The sequence below is a fragment of the Vigna unguiculata genome, chromosome 6 (genome assembly GCF_037176805.1).
Source record: "Vigna unguiculata cultivar grain cowpea cultivar isolate G323 ecotype 2 chromosome 6, ASM3717680v1, whole genome shotgun sequence".
In the NCBI taxonomy this organism is placed as follows: domain Eukaryota; kingdom Viridiplantae; phylum Streptophyta; class Magnoliopsida; order Fabales; family Fabaceae; genus Vigna; species Vigna unguiculata.
Genome location: NC_140797.1, coordinates 40,094,614 through 40,106,980, shown reverse-complemented (window position 1 = coordinate 40,106,980; position 12,367 = coordinate 40,094,614). Strand labels below are relative to the sequence as shown.

The 12,367-nt window shown below is 30.7% G+C and overlaps 1 protein-coding gene across 1 annotated transcript; it reads left to right on the top strand.

Moving 5' to 3' along the window:
* The first annotated feature begins 3,582 nt into the window (after window positions 1-3,582).
* TUBG1 (gamma-tubulin) lies at window positions 3,583-10,254 on the top strand. Its single transcript, XM_028074485.2, has 12 exons — window positions 3,583-3,884; window positions 4,461-4,661; window positions 5,479-5,590; window positions 5,986-6,386; window positions 6,621-6,674; window positions 6,750-6,854; window positions 7,666-7,740; window positions 7,830-7,874; window positions 8,052-8,180; window positions 8,311-8,415; window positions 8,489-8,565; window positions 9,896-10,254. Exons 1-11 carry the CDS (start codon window positions 3,756-3,758, stop codon window positions 8,555-8,557), a joined length of 1,425 nt encoding a protein of 474 aa, XP_027930286.1. The 5' UTR covers window positions 3,583-3,755; the 3' UTR covers window positions 8,558-8,565; window positions 9,896-10,254.
* The last annotated feature ends 2,113 nt before the right edge of the window (window positions 10,255-12,367 follow it).

Here is a 12,367-nt window from a genome sequence, read left to right as displayed (position 1 = left end):
TGCTCATGTAATGCCCTCTTTTTTATTTTTAAACGAGCACATAGAAAGCACATTGATTTGGGGGAAATGCATTATACTTCCCTTCACGCAGAGATTAGGTCTAGCAAACTGAAGTTTGTATCCATCTTTGAATGGAAGTGAGGTTATCACAACATTCTATGAATCATAAAAAAGGAAGATGAATTGAAAAAAATCATTAACATTCAGCATTGATTGACATTTGTTTGATATGTAGAAGGTAAGATAGGGCGTTTTTTCCCTTTCAATTCGAATGTAATCATGTAATGAGCTTCTTGGCTCGGACTTGCCGAAAATGAAGTTTTACTGTTTAAGAAACCAGTGACAGATTAGTGAATATTGAATAATCTTGAAGAATCGTTCTATTTTTTAGCATTCAATATTAATAGTTAGGCAAATTATAAAGCATAAGAATCCAAGAATAATTTAAATGTGGGATGGTGCATAGTGAGCATGTGGTTTGGCTTTGTGAAAAACACCTATCATTGCTGTACTTGGGGTAAGGGAATAATTAAAAATGGATAGTGAGTCTCTTCTACCTTTTGCTTTTAGCCTTTATATGTTCTTGAATCTCAAGTGGGTCTAAACTTTTTCTTTTTATTCAAGATTATTCAATGTTTAGTTTCTATCAGTTGTAAGCTCTGTAGTTACTCTTTTGCTTTCTTTATATAAGGGGGATGGTGAAGTGAGTGAAAAGAGAGATTATTTGGATCGTGACAAAGTGAGTGAAGAAAGTAAAAAGTTTATTGGTGTTTTGTTTGACGTAATAGAATAAATAAATTTAATGGCATATTAATACATTTAGAACATAATCTATAAAATAATTTAAAAATATATATAAAATAGCTTTTTGAAAGTTAAATTAAAATTAAAATAATAGATTATTACAATTATTTAATATATAAAAAAGTTATATTTTAAAATAATAATATAATAGAATCAATTATTTTACTTAATATTATAATTTAAATGAATTAGTTTTATTTATTTTTTAATAATAATTGTAAATATTTATTTATGTTGTATAATTATTAAGAAAAATCAAAGTTTCAGTTAAACATAAAACCATTGTACCATCTACATAATTCATTATATACTTTCTCTACGCATTTCTTAAGGTAATATTATTATTTTATCTAAATATTTTTTCTATTTTAAAATTTTCTCGTATCATAATAGATCTATCCTTTTTTATCAAGTGGAACAAGGAGGTGTTTATCTCTTTTTAAGCTTTGAGTATTTATGTTCCTACTTCTTCACATAAAAGAAAAAAAAAAATAATGGATGGAAACAAAGAGGGGGTTTATGTCTTTCTAAGTCTTCAGTCTTTAATGTTTCTACTTATTTGTATGGTTAAAATACTCTATTGGTTCTCGTTTTTTTAGCAAAATCTCAATTTGGTTCTCGTATTTTTATTAGTCTCAATTAGGTCCTCATTTTTGTAAATTAGTATCAATTAAGTCCTTTCCGTTAGTAGAGAACTAACACCGTTAAGTAGGTGCCACGTGTCGGCTTCTCGTTTTTTTGAATTTTTTTTTATTTTTTTTATTTTTATTTTTTTTTATTATTTTTTTTTTATTTTTTTAAAAAAAAAATATTTATGCCACGTGTCAAGTTTGTAGTGTGTCACGTGTCAATCTAATATGGTGACACGTGTCAAATTATTGAATGAATCTCAAATTGGTCTTCATATTTGTTAATTTGATTTGATTTCAATCCCAAATTTTTTTAAAATAATTTTAATTTCATGTGCTCCAAATTTAGAACAAATTTAATTTTTTTTATAAATGTAATGATATACTTTTATTACAAGTGATATTTCTATTACATATTTTTAACAACATTTAATTTATTTAAATTTATATTTTACATTAAACTTTATTTAAATTTTATTTTAAAATTATAAATATATAGATTAATAAATTTATATTCGAAATATTTGTATAATATTCAATATCAACAATATTTTAGAGTTGGCTTAAAAATAACAATTTTATAACTTCAAATGTAAAATTTTAAAATAATTTTATAAAAAATTAAAATAAATATATTTAAAATTTTAATATTAAATATAATTAATATTATTAAAATATTTAATGAAAATAATCATAACATTATATAAAAGTAAAATTTGGTCTAAATTTGGAGTGCCTAAAATTAAAATTTTTTAAAAAAATTGGGACTTAAATCAAATCAATTTAACAAATATGAGACCAAATTGAGATTCATACATTAATTTGACACGTATCACCATATATATTAGATTGACACGTGACACACTACAGAAGTGACATGTGGCATAAATATTTAAAAAAAATTAAAAAATCAAAAAAAAATTAAAAATTCAAAAAAAAAAATCAAAAAAAAAAATCAAAAAATTCAAAAAAACGAGAAGCTGACACGAGGCATCTACTTAACAGTGTTAGTTATCTACTAACGGAAATGACTTAATTGATACTAATTTACAAAAATGATGACCTAATTGAGACTAATAAAAATGCGAGGACCAAATTGAGATTCTGCAACAAAAATGAGGACTAACGGAATATTTTAACCTATTTTTATCAACAAAAACCATTTTAATGGTTGCTCAATTAAGCTCTTTGCCCTCTTTATATACAAGTATAACTTATTTTAAATACGTGGAGTTTAAGTATTTACTAGCTAGAATTAGATGGTTTTAAAATGTAACATTTTAGTAAGACTAAATTGTAGTCGTTGGCTTAAAGTTGTCTATAGTGTTGGACTAATATATCTTCTAGAACAACCAAACAGTAAATATTAATAATTATATAATAAATTTTAAATCTATACTATTTCTTGTCTCGATTTAAAAATATTTTGAACTTATATTTTTTAAACTTATATTTTTTTTTGTTTATTTTATTTCTTTATTAATAAAGTTATTCTCCAATTTTTTTTCGACCACGAGAGAAACGGTCAGCAATCTTATTAGAACTTGTTAACAGCAGAAAAGCATACAAAAGACTACATCATGGTTCCAGGACTAAATTATTGAACTTGTCTGAAAAGTAAAAAGGAAAAGTCTATTTTTCACGAATGGTTGTCACATAAAATAAAAGATTACATTTTGAGCAAGAAAGTTAAATTATTTTATCGCAACCGTGTCTGTATTTTGTTAATTTTTTTTTGCTTTTTCAATTTCTTTAAATTCAAATCCTATTCAATCTCTTATTTATTTATTTATTATTATTATTATTATTCTTTAGTTTTAATAAAATAAGATAAAATTTGTCGGTCTTTATAAATTTTACCCTATTCATGCTCTGTTCAAATATTCCTTTTAAAAAAGATTAAATGTATATGTTTCAAATCTCGAACAAAACTTAACTACTAGATTTATATGTATATTAAATTTTATAATAACTCACTTTAAATTTATTTTCAATTCATTACTTATAAAAATATTATATTTTCACCATATAAATTTAACTCTAAATGAAAACGCAAATATTTGTAGAAAAGTATAAAAAGCAAAAGTAATCCAAGAAAGACTCCTTCGAAAATAGAGATGAAATAAAAAAGAAATGTATGTAAAGAAATAAATGGAGAATAGAGTGAGTGAGTGAGTGAGTTGAGTGTTGAGAAAACAAAAAGAAAGGGGGAAAGGAAGATTGGAACCAAAGAAGGCATAATTTTGAATTGATTTGAGGGTCATTCTTGTTTTTGAAAAACATAGTCTTCCCCGCCACCAAACCCTAGCTACCACCGCAAAAATGCCGAGGGAAATCATCACTCTTCAGGTTGGCCAATGTGGGAATCAGATCGGCATGGAGTTCTGGAAGCAACTCTGCCTTGAACATGGTATCAGCAAAGACGGCATCCTCGAAGACTTCGCCACTCAGGTTCAATTTCAAATCTCCATTTTTGTTTCGGTCTTTCAAAACACCGTGCCTTCATTCTTAGGCTAGTGTCCTCTGTCCTGCGCTTGACAGGAAATGTTCGTCAATTGTTAGTTGGGGTGTCCACTCCGTGGATACGTGTGTCTCAGGATGATAGATATTTACCCAATTTCGCCATATTTGCATTTATCTCACTTCTCCAGGGTCCACCTTTGGACTCTGTTGAACTTTTGTTAATTTTGGACTTGGGAGTAGTGCCATTTTTCTTGTTATGGAGAAGGCATTTAAGTATCTTTTTTTTTTTCTTCTTCTCTTACGTTATTTTTAAAATGGGGAACTGGGCATTTTGTTTTTATGTCTTACTGTGGCTGGCTTGCTAAGTTGCTAGTTGCCATGAGCCCTCAAAATTGCATCTGCTAAGTTTTTTTGCTTCCACTTTTATGTGAACTTGATTTAGTTATGAATTTTGATTAGTGGCCGATGAACTATTAGAAGCATTCAATTAGTATGCACCGTTGCCCATCTTGTATTTGGTGGCTATTAGTTCTGCATTTGCTTGTATTAATCAGAATACTGCAGGGAGGTGATCGGAAAGACGTGTTCTTCTACCAAGCCGATGATCAGCATTATATACCACGAGCTCTCCTGATTGACTTGGAGCCAAGAGTAATTAATGGAATTCAAAATAGTGACTACCGAAATCTCTACAATCATGAGAACATTTTTGTCTCAGATCACGGAGGTGGTGCCGGAAACAATTGGGCCAGTGGATATGATCAGGTCTGTTACTGCTTACTGGAGCATTTTGTAATCAAGATTTTCTAACCATTCATTTACTTTGTGTCTTTGTTAACTCAACCCCACAAAACCAAGGTGAGGTTTGCAAGCATACTTTAAATTAAATTGACATGTTTGCACACTCTAAATATAGAGACTCTAAGTACTCTAATATGTTAAAGGGTAGGATTGGGACAAGAAATTAGTGAGTGGTCCGTTAGCGGATGGAACAGAATGTCCAAGAAAGCTCGCTAGGATAGGCTCTAACTTTGCTCTGATACCATGTTAGAAGTGGACTTTAAGCCTAATTCAACCCCACAAAACCGGCTTGGAAGGTGAGGTTTGCAAGCATACTTTAAATTAAATTGATGTGTTTGCACACTCTAAATATAGAGACTTTAAGTACTCTAATATGTTAAAGGGTAGGATTTAAGCCTAACTCAAGCCCCACAAACCGACTTGTAAGGCGAGGTTTGCACCTCACTTATATACTATGAAATAGCCTTAACTCTAGTCGATGTGGGACTTCCAACAATTTAAAAATATTGCTTCCCAAAATACATAATTTTGTTGGCCAAACATCTAGATATGCATAACATTTGTTTTTGTTTTCTATAACTAGCGATTCTCAGATGGTTTGACCTGATGCTGTCAGCCTTATACATAAGTAGTTTACTCTGAACTTGATTTACGCTTTTCCAACAACTTTACAAATGATAACTGACAAGTCTACCACAGGAATCATTTTGACTGTTTTTAAACATTTGGAAGAAGAAGCAAAGTTGTTGTTTAACTAATACGGTTGTTAGTATCTGTCCAGGGACAACATGTTGAAGAAGAAATAATGGACATGATTGATAGAGAAGCAGATGGCAGTGACAGTCTTGAGGGGTTTGTTCTTTGTCATTCAATTGCTGGAGGAACAGGCTCAGGTGTCATTTCCTCTCTTCTTTGCCTGAAAGAATTTTTGAAGTTTCTTCAGTTTCCCCTCTTCTTATTTGAGCATTTGTTTGTCGGCTACATCTGAAAAAGTAAAAGATTTGTGAAATGATCGACTAAATTTGGACCTGCTTCATACACTTTATTAAACTAAACAATCAATTAATTGCACCCTTAAGAGAGGAAATTGAACATTCCACCTTTTAGCTTTTGTCGGGCTAAAATTGCTTATAATACAGTGGTTGGAATTCCTATTTGCCTTTGAAATTTCTACATGTACAAGATGAAAGTTTTTGGAGATTTCTCAAGTATGCCTCACCTGTAGTTTTATTACAATTATTTTTTAATTTCTCTCGTGTACTGAGTACACTTCCTTGCTTGTGTGAAGGTATGGGCTCATACTTGTTGGAGACTCTGAATGACCGTTACAGCAAAAAACTAGTTCAGACATACAGTGTGTTTCCTAACCAAATGGAGACGAGTGATGTGGTGGTCCAGCCATACAATTCACTTTTGACACTCAAGAGACTGACACTTAATGCTGACTGTGTTGTAGTTCTTGACAATACTGCACTAAATAGAATTGCTGTGGAACGGCTTCATTTATCCAACCCTACATTTGCTCAAACAAATTCCTTAGTTTCTACTGTTATGTCTGCAAGTACAACAACTCTTCGTTATCCAGGGTACATGAATAATGACTTGGTTGGCCTTCTTGCCTCTTTGATTCCAACACCAAGATGCCATTTCCTAATGACAGGATATACACCTTTGACAGTGGAACGTCAGGTGAGATAACTGTCAATTTTTTTCCAAAAAAAATTGATTTTGGAGCATCAAAGTTTTCACACAATTTTGTGTCTTAACATGTAAAGATCAGCACAGAAATTATGAATTCATCTCTTCCGCCCTGTTTTACTCTCTTGTAATCTGATTGGTATATGCACCCATTTCTCATGAATGTGATTTTTCCTGTAACACTTCCAGAGAAACATTGAAAAAATTGATGATACTTCCTTGCAGGCTAATGTAATTCGTAAGACTACTGTACTTGACGTTATGAGAAGACTTCTACAGGTATTATGACTTCCTCAGCAGTTAAGCTTCGAAGTGAATGGCTATGTTCTTTACTGACAATTATATTCATGGCAGGCAAAGAATATTATGGTCTCTTCTTATGCTCGGACCAAAGATGCTAGCCAAGCAAAATACATATCAATTCTGAATATCATCCAAGGAGAGGTTGATCCAACTCAGGTAAGCAGAATAATTTTTCAGTATTATCTATACTTCTGAAATTCGCTATTTTGTTAATTGAAACCAAGTTAAACATAGAAAATCATCTTGGCAGCTATTTGCTAACTGCTTTTTTATACCTGTTTTGTAATCTATGTTTTTAATACAAAGAGACATATTTATATGTGTGCTTCTGCTACTGCTGTTTTGTAGTTGAAGTGGTACTTTTCTGCTTCTATTTAAATTAAATGTTTTGCTTCTTCTGTTATAGGAACTGATAGTCAGGAACAGTAATGACAATTATGTGTAAGAAACAGCCGCATTAGAAATTAGTTCTGTATTATGTATTACAAGTTCAAGATGGCAGTTATCTGTAGAAAATAATTGCTAGTAATTGGTTTTGTATTAGAAACTGTTGGGTATAAATTTTGTATTCGGAGTATACATTTAAATAATAGAAACTACTGTCTGTAGGAGGCTTCCGTCTCTGATACAGCAAGTCTATGACTGTAATGTGTGATTTCGATGTTCAATATCATATTTTATACTTCTCACTTGTTCTCTATCACATAAAATCTTAAGCAATTCTGTACTTCAGTAAGAATACATTGAAAAATTAGAAGTACTTTTTTAATAGAAATTATATTAACCGTCCTCTGGTAGGGAGAGCATTTCGAGTTTTGTGCTGATTTGTGTATTTTTGGAAGTTTTTCATCAAGTTCCCGCTTGCCTAGATCGATTTGTTATCATGAAGTATCATATATCTAGTATGTATATATTTGAACAGAGCTATTATACTATGTCGTGATTTTATCTTTCTCCATGGATTTAGGTTCATGAAAGTTTGCAGAGGATACGTGAAAGAAAACTAGTTAACTTTATTGAGTGGGGTCCTGCAAGTATTCAGGTCTGCACAAATTAAAGTGGTGTTTGGGTAATTTGTCTTATATTTAGTTTCATGACAATCTAATATTTCTTTAACTGCATGCCTGGTAGGTTGCTCTATCAAGGAAGTCTCCATATGTTCAAACTGCACATAGGGTGGAACTCTCATCCTTTTTATTTCAGTCTTTTGATGTTTATATTACTTCTCTGCTTTTTTACCTTATTATGATGGAGAAAGATCGATGTACATATTCTTTTTTAAGAATTTTGTTGAGGTTAAAAAGCAAGAAATCGGGTTGTGGAATAACCTATAGGTGCTGCTGCATTTGTTAGGTCAGTGGCCTTATGCTGGCAAGCCATACTAGCATCCGTCATCTTTTCAGTAAAACTCTGAGCCAGTATGAGAAGTTAAGAAAGAAACAAGCCTTTATAGACGCGTACAGGAAGTTCCCAATGTTTGCCGTAAGTGTGACAGTTTCATTTGCATAATCTGATATAAATCTGCAGCTGTTAAATGCTTCTTTGTCTTGTAGCATCTTCACCTAATACTTGACATATCATGTGATGACTGACATCAATAAAAAATGGACAGGATAATGACCTCTCAGAATTTGATGAATCAAGGGACATAATTGAGAGTTTGGTGGATGAATATAAGGCCTGTGAGTCTCCAGATTATATCAAATGGGGAATGGAGGTAGGTTCTCTGCAACCGTCTTACCATTTTAAGCACATCTTGCGAACTGCTAATTATTTACCCTCTGGTTTAGGATCCAAACAACATGCTAACGGGAGAAGGCAATGCTGCAGGATCATTGGATCCAAAATCAGTAGCGTGAAAAACCATGTAAGCTATAATTAAGCTATAATTTAGGCTTTAAGTTTCTGGATTTGGTTTTACTTTCCTTCTCTAGAAAGATAAATCAGACATCCACTTTTTATAAATTTAAGTTCACATTTTTTGACATGAGAATATCTCTTTATTCTTTTTCTCCTTGTGACATGTGGTTTTACCGTTAGCACTTATTTGTTATATTATTTAAAATCCTTGAATTTTTTTAATTGCAATGTTCTTTTTTGCATTAAAGTTTCTGTTATTCATCCTTCGAATCTCTGTTTTTATTATTTTATGTTAAAATGTTTTTTTCTTCCTACAAATTAAATACTTATATTTTCAACTCTAAAGAAAAAATATTTCTTTCCTCTAAATATTTTTATTTGTATATTTAGATTATTATGCATATTTCTCTTGTAATTTTAAATATATCTATTTGTACTTTAAAAAAATCACATATCAATGTTTCGCTCGTTGACAGGAAAATGAAGGTTGAAATTGAATGTTAAACCTGGATAAGTTTAAATGTCTGCCTTCTAGGTTCAATCAGCCAAGAGTAATCTTTTGGTCTGTTTTTCTTCCTGCAGTGTCTTTTACCCTGTGAACTGTGAATGCTTGGTACAGAAATGTTCTGGGTCTATTTTCCATAAAAATAAAATTTTCTTTTCCGTGTTATTTTCTCCAATCTACCTGGCCCCATCACATCTTTTCTCTCCCTGTCTGGCGTGCTTTCTGGAACATCCAAATATTATCATTATAATTGTGTTTGCATATTAAATTTTGCATAATTTTATTATGCACTCTAATTAAAGATATTACTAGTATGTTAAGCAATATATTAGATGTTCATATAAAAGTATGGGATGATGTTAAAGGATTCTAGTTCATCTGATTGAGCAGGGTGTCGTAAATCTCTTTATACCTATTCAATTCATAACCTGGGATGATGTTCAAGTACTTCAAATTATATAAATATTTTTGCATTTGATGTACTTTATGAGATATTTTTCGCACCCATTGAAAAATCCATGTCCTAGTCATTTAAAGTAATACTTTGTATTGTCCTATTACTCCAACTTCTCATCTTTTTGGAGTTTCGACTTAGAAAATTGGAATTTTACAGTGAACAATTTCTAAATATATCGATTTTAAATTTGATTATCTGATCCCCTGACAATGAAACCTTATGCTGTCTGTGCACAAGAAAGTGTCACATCACAGTAACTAATTTTCACTTGAAGTCCAATATTTTGAAAATTTCTTAAATAGGAAAAACCACATCTTTTGGGAATCTTTTGAATACTTGATAGAAAAGTGACGAGCCTGAACCAAATCATTGCAGGTACCAGAAGTGAAGCGTAAAAAAAGGAAATGATTTTTGTGTAAGATCAACAAGGTTTATAATGAAGTTTTCTACCATTTTAGGGATATGAGCTGGTTTGCGGTGTGATTATTTTGGTTTGTATCTGTTTGCTAATCATTTGTGTCCAAGGGAGATTGAGTACAGAATCTCTCTGTATTGGTTAATTTTTAGCAATGTAAATGGTTTGTTGGATGAACGTTTAAATGTTGAGAATTAAGGAACCCAGTTTCATCAACTGGATCTGGCGTGTTTGTTTGGTAATCTTGCTGTTACTTTAACATGAATCTTGATATATTTCAAATAATGTGGCCATAGATTTACACCATTCACGTGGTGCAGAGATTCATCTCTTATACGGTCCCCTTTGAATTGCTTTGGATTCTTCAATTATCGACACAGTGACCTGTGACCTTTGTCTACTAATAAATTAGAGAAAGTGACTTATTGAAAAAAAAAATAAAAAACAACAAATGTATGCATACTCTCTAAGACAACAAAACTGCATTTGGTTACAGATCAAACAAATATGGTAGAACGAAAAATCGGTTTGCCAACTAAGAAAAAAACGTTTTAACATTTAAATAATCTTAATTTTTTGTGAACAGAACAAAACTCTCATTGCACTTGTTAAGATAGCTGACGTGATCAACGGGAAAATGTCTTGCTCTTGGCCTACATAAATCCTTAACTTTTTCTAGGTGTCAAAGTTAGGCTGGGTACACTTGACCTTGAAATGAGTTTTTTTATTTGTTTTTTTTTATTTTATAATGTAAGATTTGACAATCCAAATAATCATAGTTATTTTTTAACCAAAAACATTTTTTTAACATTATTTATTTAAAATTATTTCTTGTGAGAAATAGTTTTATTAAAACCTAAAATAAATTGACCCATTGAGAATGCTGTTATTCTAGTTGCCGTTTGAATTGTTGTGGTGGTCATTTTTATGTAATTTGAACATAAAGGATGTTATTTTGTGCATAGGTGGTCAAAGTATAAATCTTTTTACAAACTTACCTTTGTGGCTTGAGAATGACAACACAAAATTATCTTATTAAACATCCTGAATAATAATTTCACAGGTCCCAACCCCTTTTTTTCCTCTAAACTTCTCCTTGGAAAAAAAAAATCTTAATTTTGAGAAGTACATTCTTATATCTATAACGAATTCTTGTCTTTTGTATTAAAGAGATGTTTAGGTAGAAAATGTTGGGTTGAATGGGAGAAGAAATTAGTTAATGCATCGGAGAAAAAAAATAAATAAATGTGGTGTGAGGCCATAATATTATGATTCATGAACACACGGGATGTTCTGTTTTCATGTTGTGTTCACCTTTAGACACGGATTTAGTTCATCTTCAAACATAATCTCCATTTTTTTTCTCAAACCACACTAACTAATCTAATAACCCTTCCAAACATAATCTCTTTAAACCTTTGGTCCACCCAACTTTCCATTCAAAATATCAATCAATTCGTGGTCCATGGTATCATAAAACTTAAGCTTTTGATTCCTCTTTCTTTCCACCACATATAGTCCATAACAAGTCAAATTTTTAAGAGCTTTCTATTTCACTAGTTTTTATTTTTTAAAAGCCTAAACTATAAACTCACATCACCGTTCATGGTCCTCGAAATCTTCGTCTGATACCTAAATGAATTTTGTTTTATTCAAACTAGATATAACACTACACATGATTATCTCACCAAAGTTCTGATAAATTTGGAATTGAAGTTCCACATTTTATTTGTTTATACAACTCAAACATAAGAACTGTAATACAGTAATCCAAACCTTCGAAGTTCATAGAAAAAGAAATATGTACTATTGTGATAAATGACCTGTTTATTATATGGATATTATCCTTACTGTGTGTTTGCGTTTCTAAAATTGAAACATCAATAATATTATATTTTATTTATAGTGATTTTTGTTGTAAAAAAATATTTAAAAAAAATTAAGTATAAATATAAGACAAAAGTATCATACATGTTAAATATAGAAATGAAGATCTCCATGGATTTTTATTTTAAAAATAAAAGTAGGATATACATCCCTTCATTTTATCCAGTCAAAGTTGTGAAAAACATTGTTAAAAAAAAATACAAAAAAAAAGAAGAAAACCCAACTAACATTAACTATTCAAGTAGTTGACTGTTATTTATTTAATTCCTAGTCAAAACAGTATTGATTGAGATAATAATTGTATAGAAAAAATGTTTCCGATATCAGCTTTCTAAAATTCAAATGGGTAGACAAAGGAATCCAAGAAATTAAAAAGTATATTCCACTTTGTTTTGGCAAACATAGAAGATTAAGTCTAAGACACATGCATGTGGCAACAAAATATAAGAACAAAAAAAAAAACAGAATAAAAAACTGGCACATGGCCTTCTTTGATCCATTTCAAAATAACACAAGAAAAGATGTGTCATAACAGTTGGTGGGTG

Excerpts from the sequence above, each read along its gene's own strand:
- TUBG1 (XM_028074485.2), top strand. The coding sequence starts at position 3,756 with ATGCCGAGGGAAATCATCACTCTTCAGGTTGGCCAATGTGGGAATCAG. Across the intron at positions 3,885-4,460 it reads TCGAAGACTTCGCCACTCAG|GGAGGTGATCGGAAAGACGT; the intron begins GTTCAATTTCAA and ends AGAATACTGCAG. Across the intron at positions 7,875-8,051 it reads ATGTTCAAACTGCACATAGG|GTCAGTGGCCTTATGCTGGC; the intron begins GTGGAACTCTCA and ends TGCATTTGTTAG.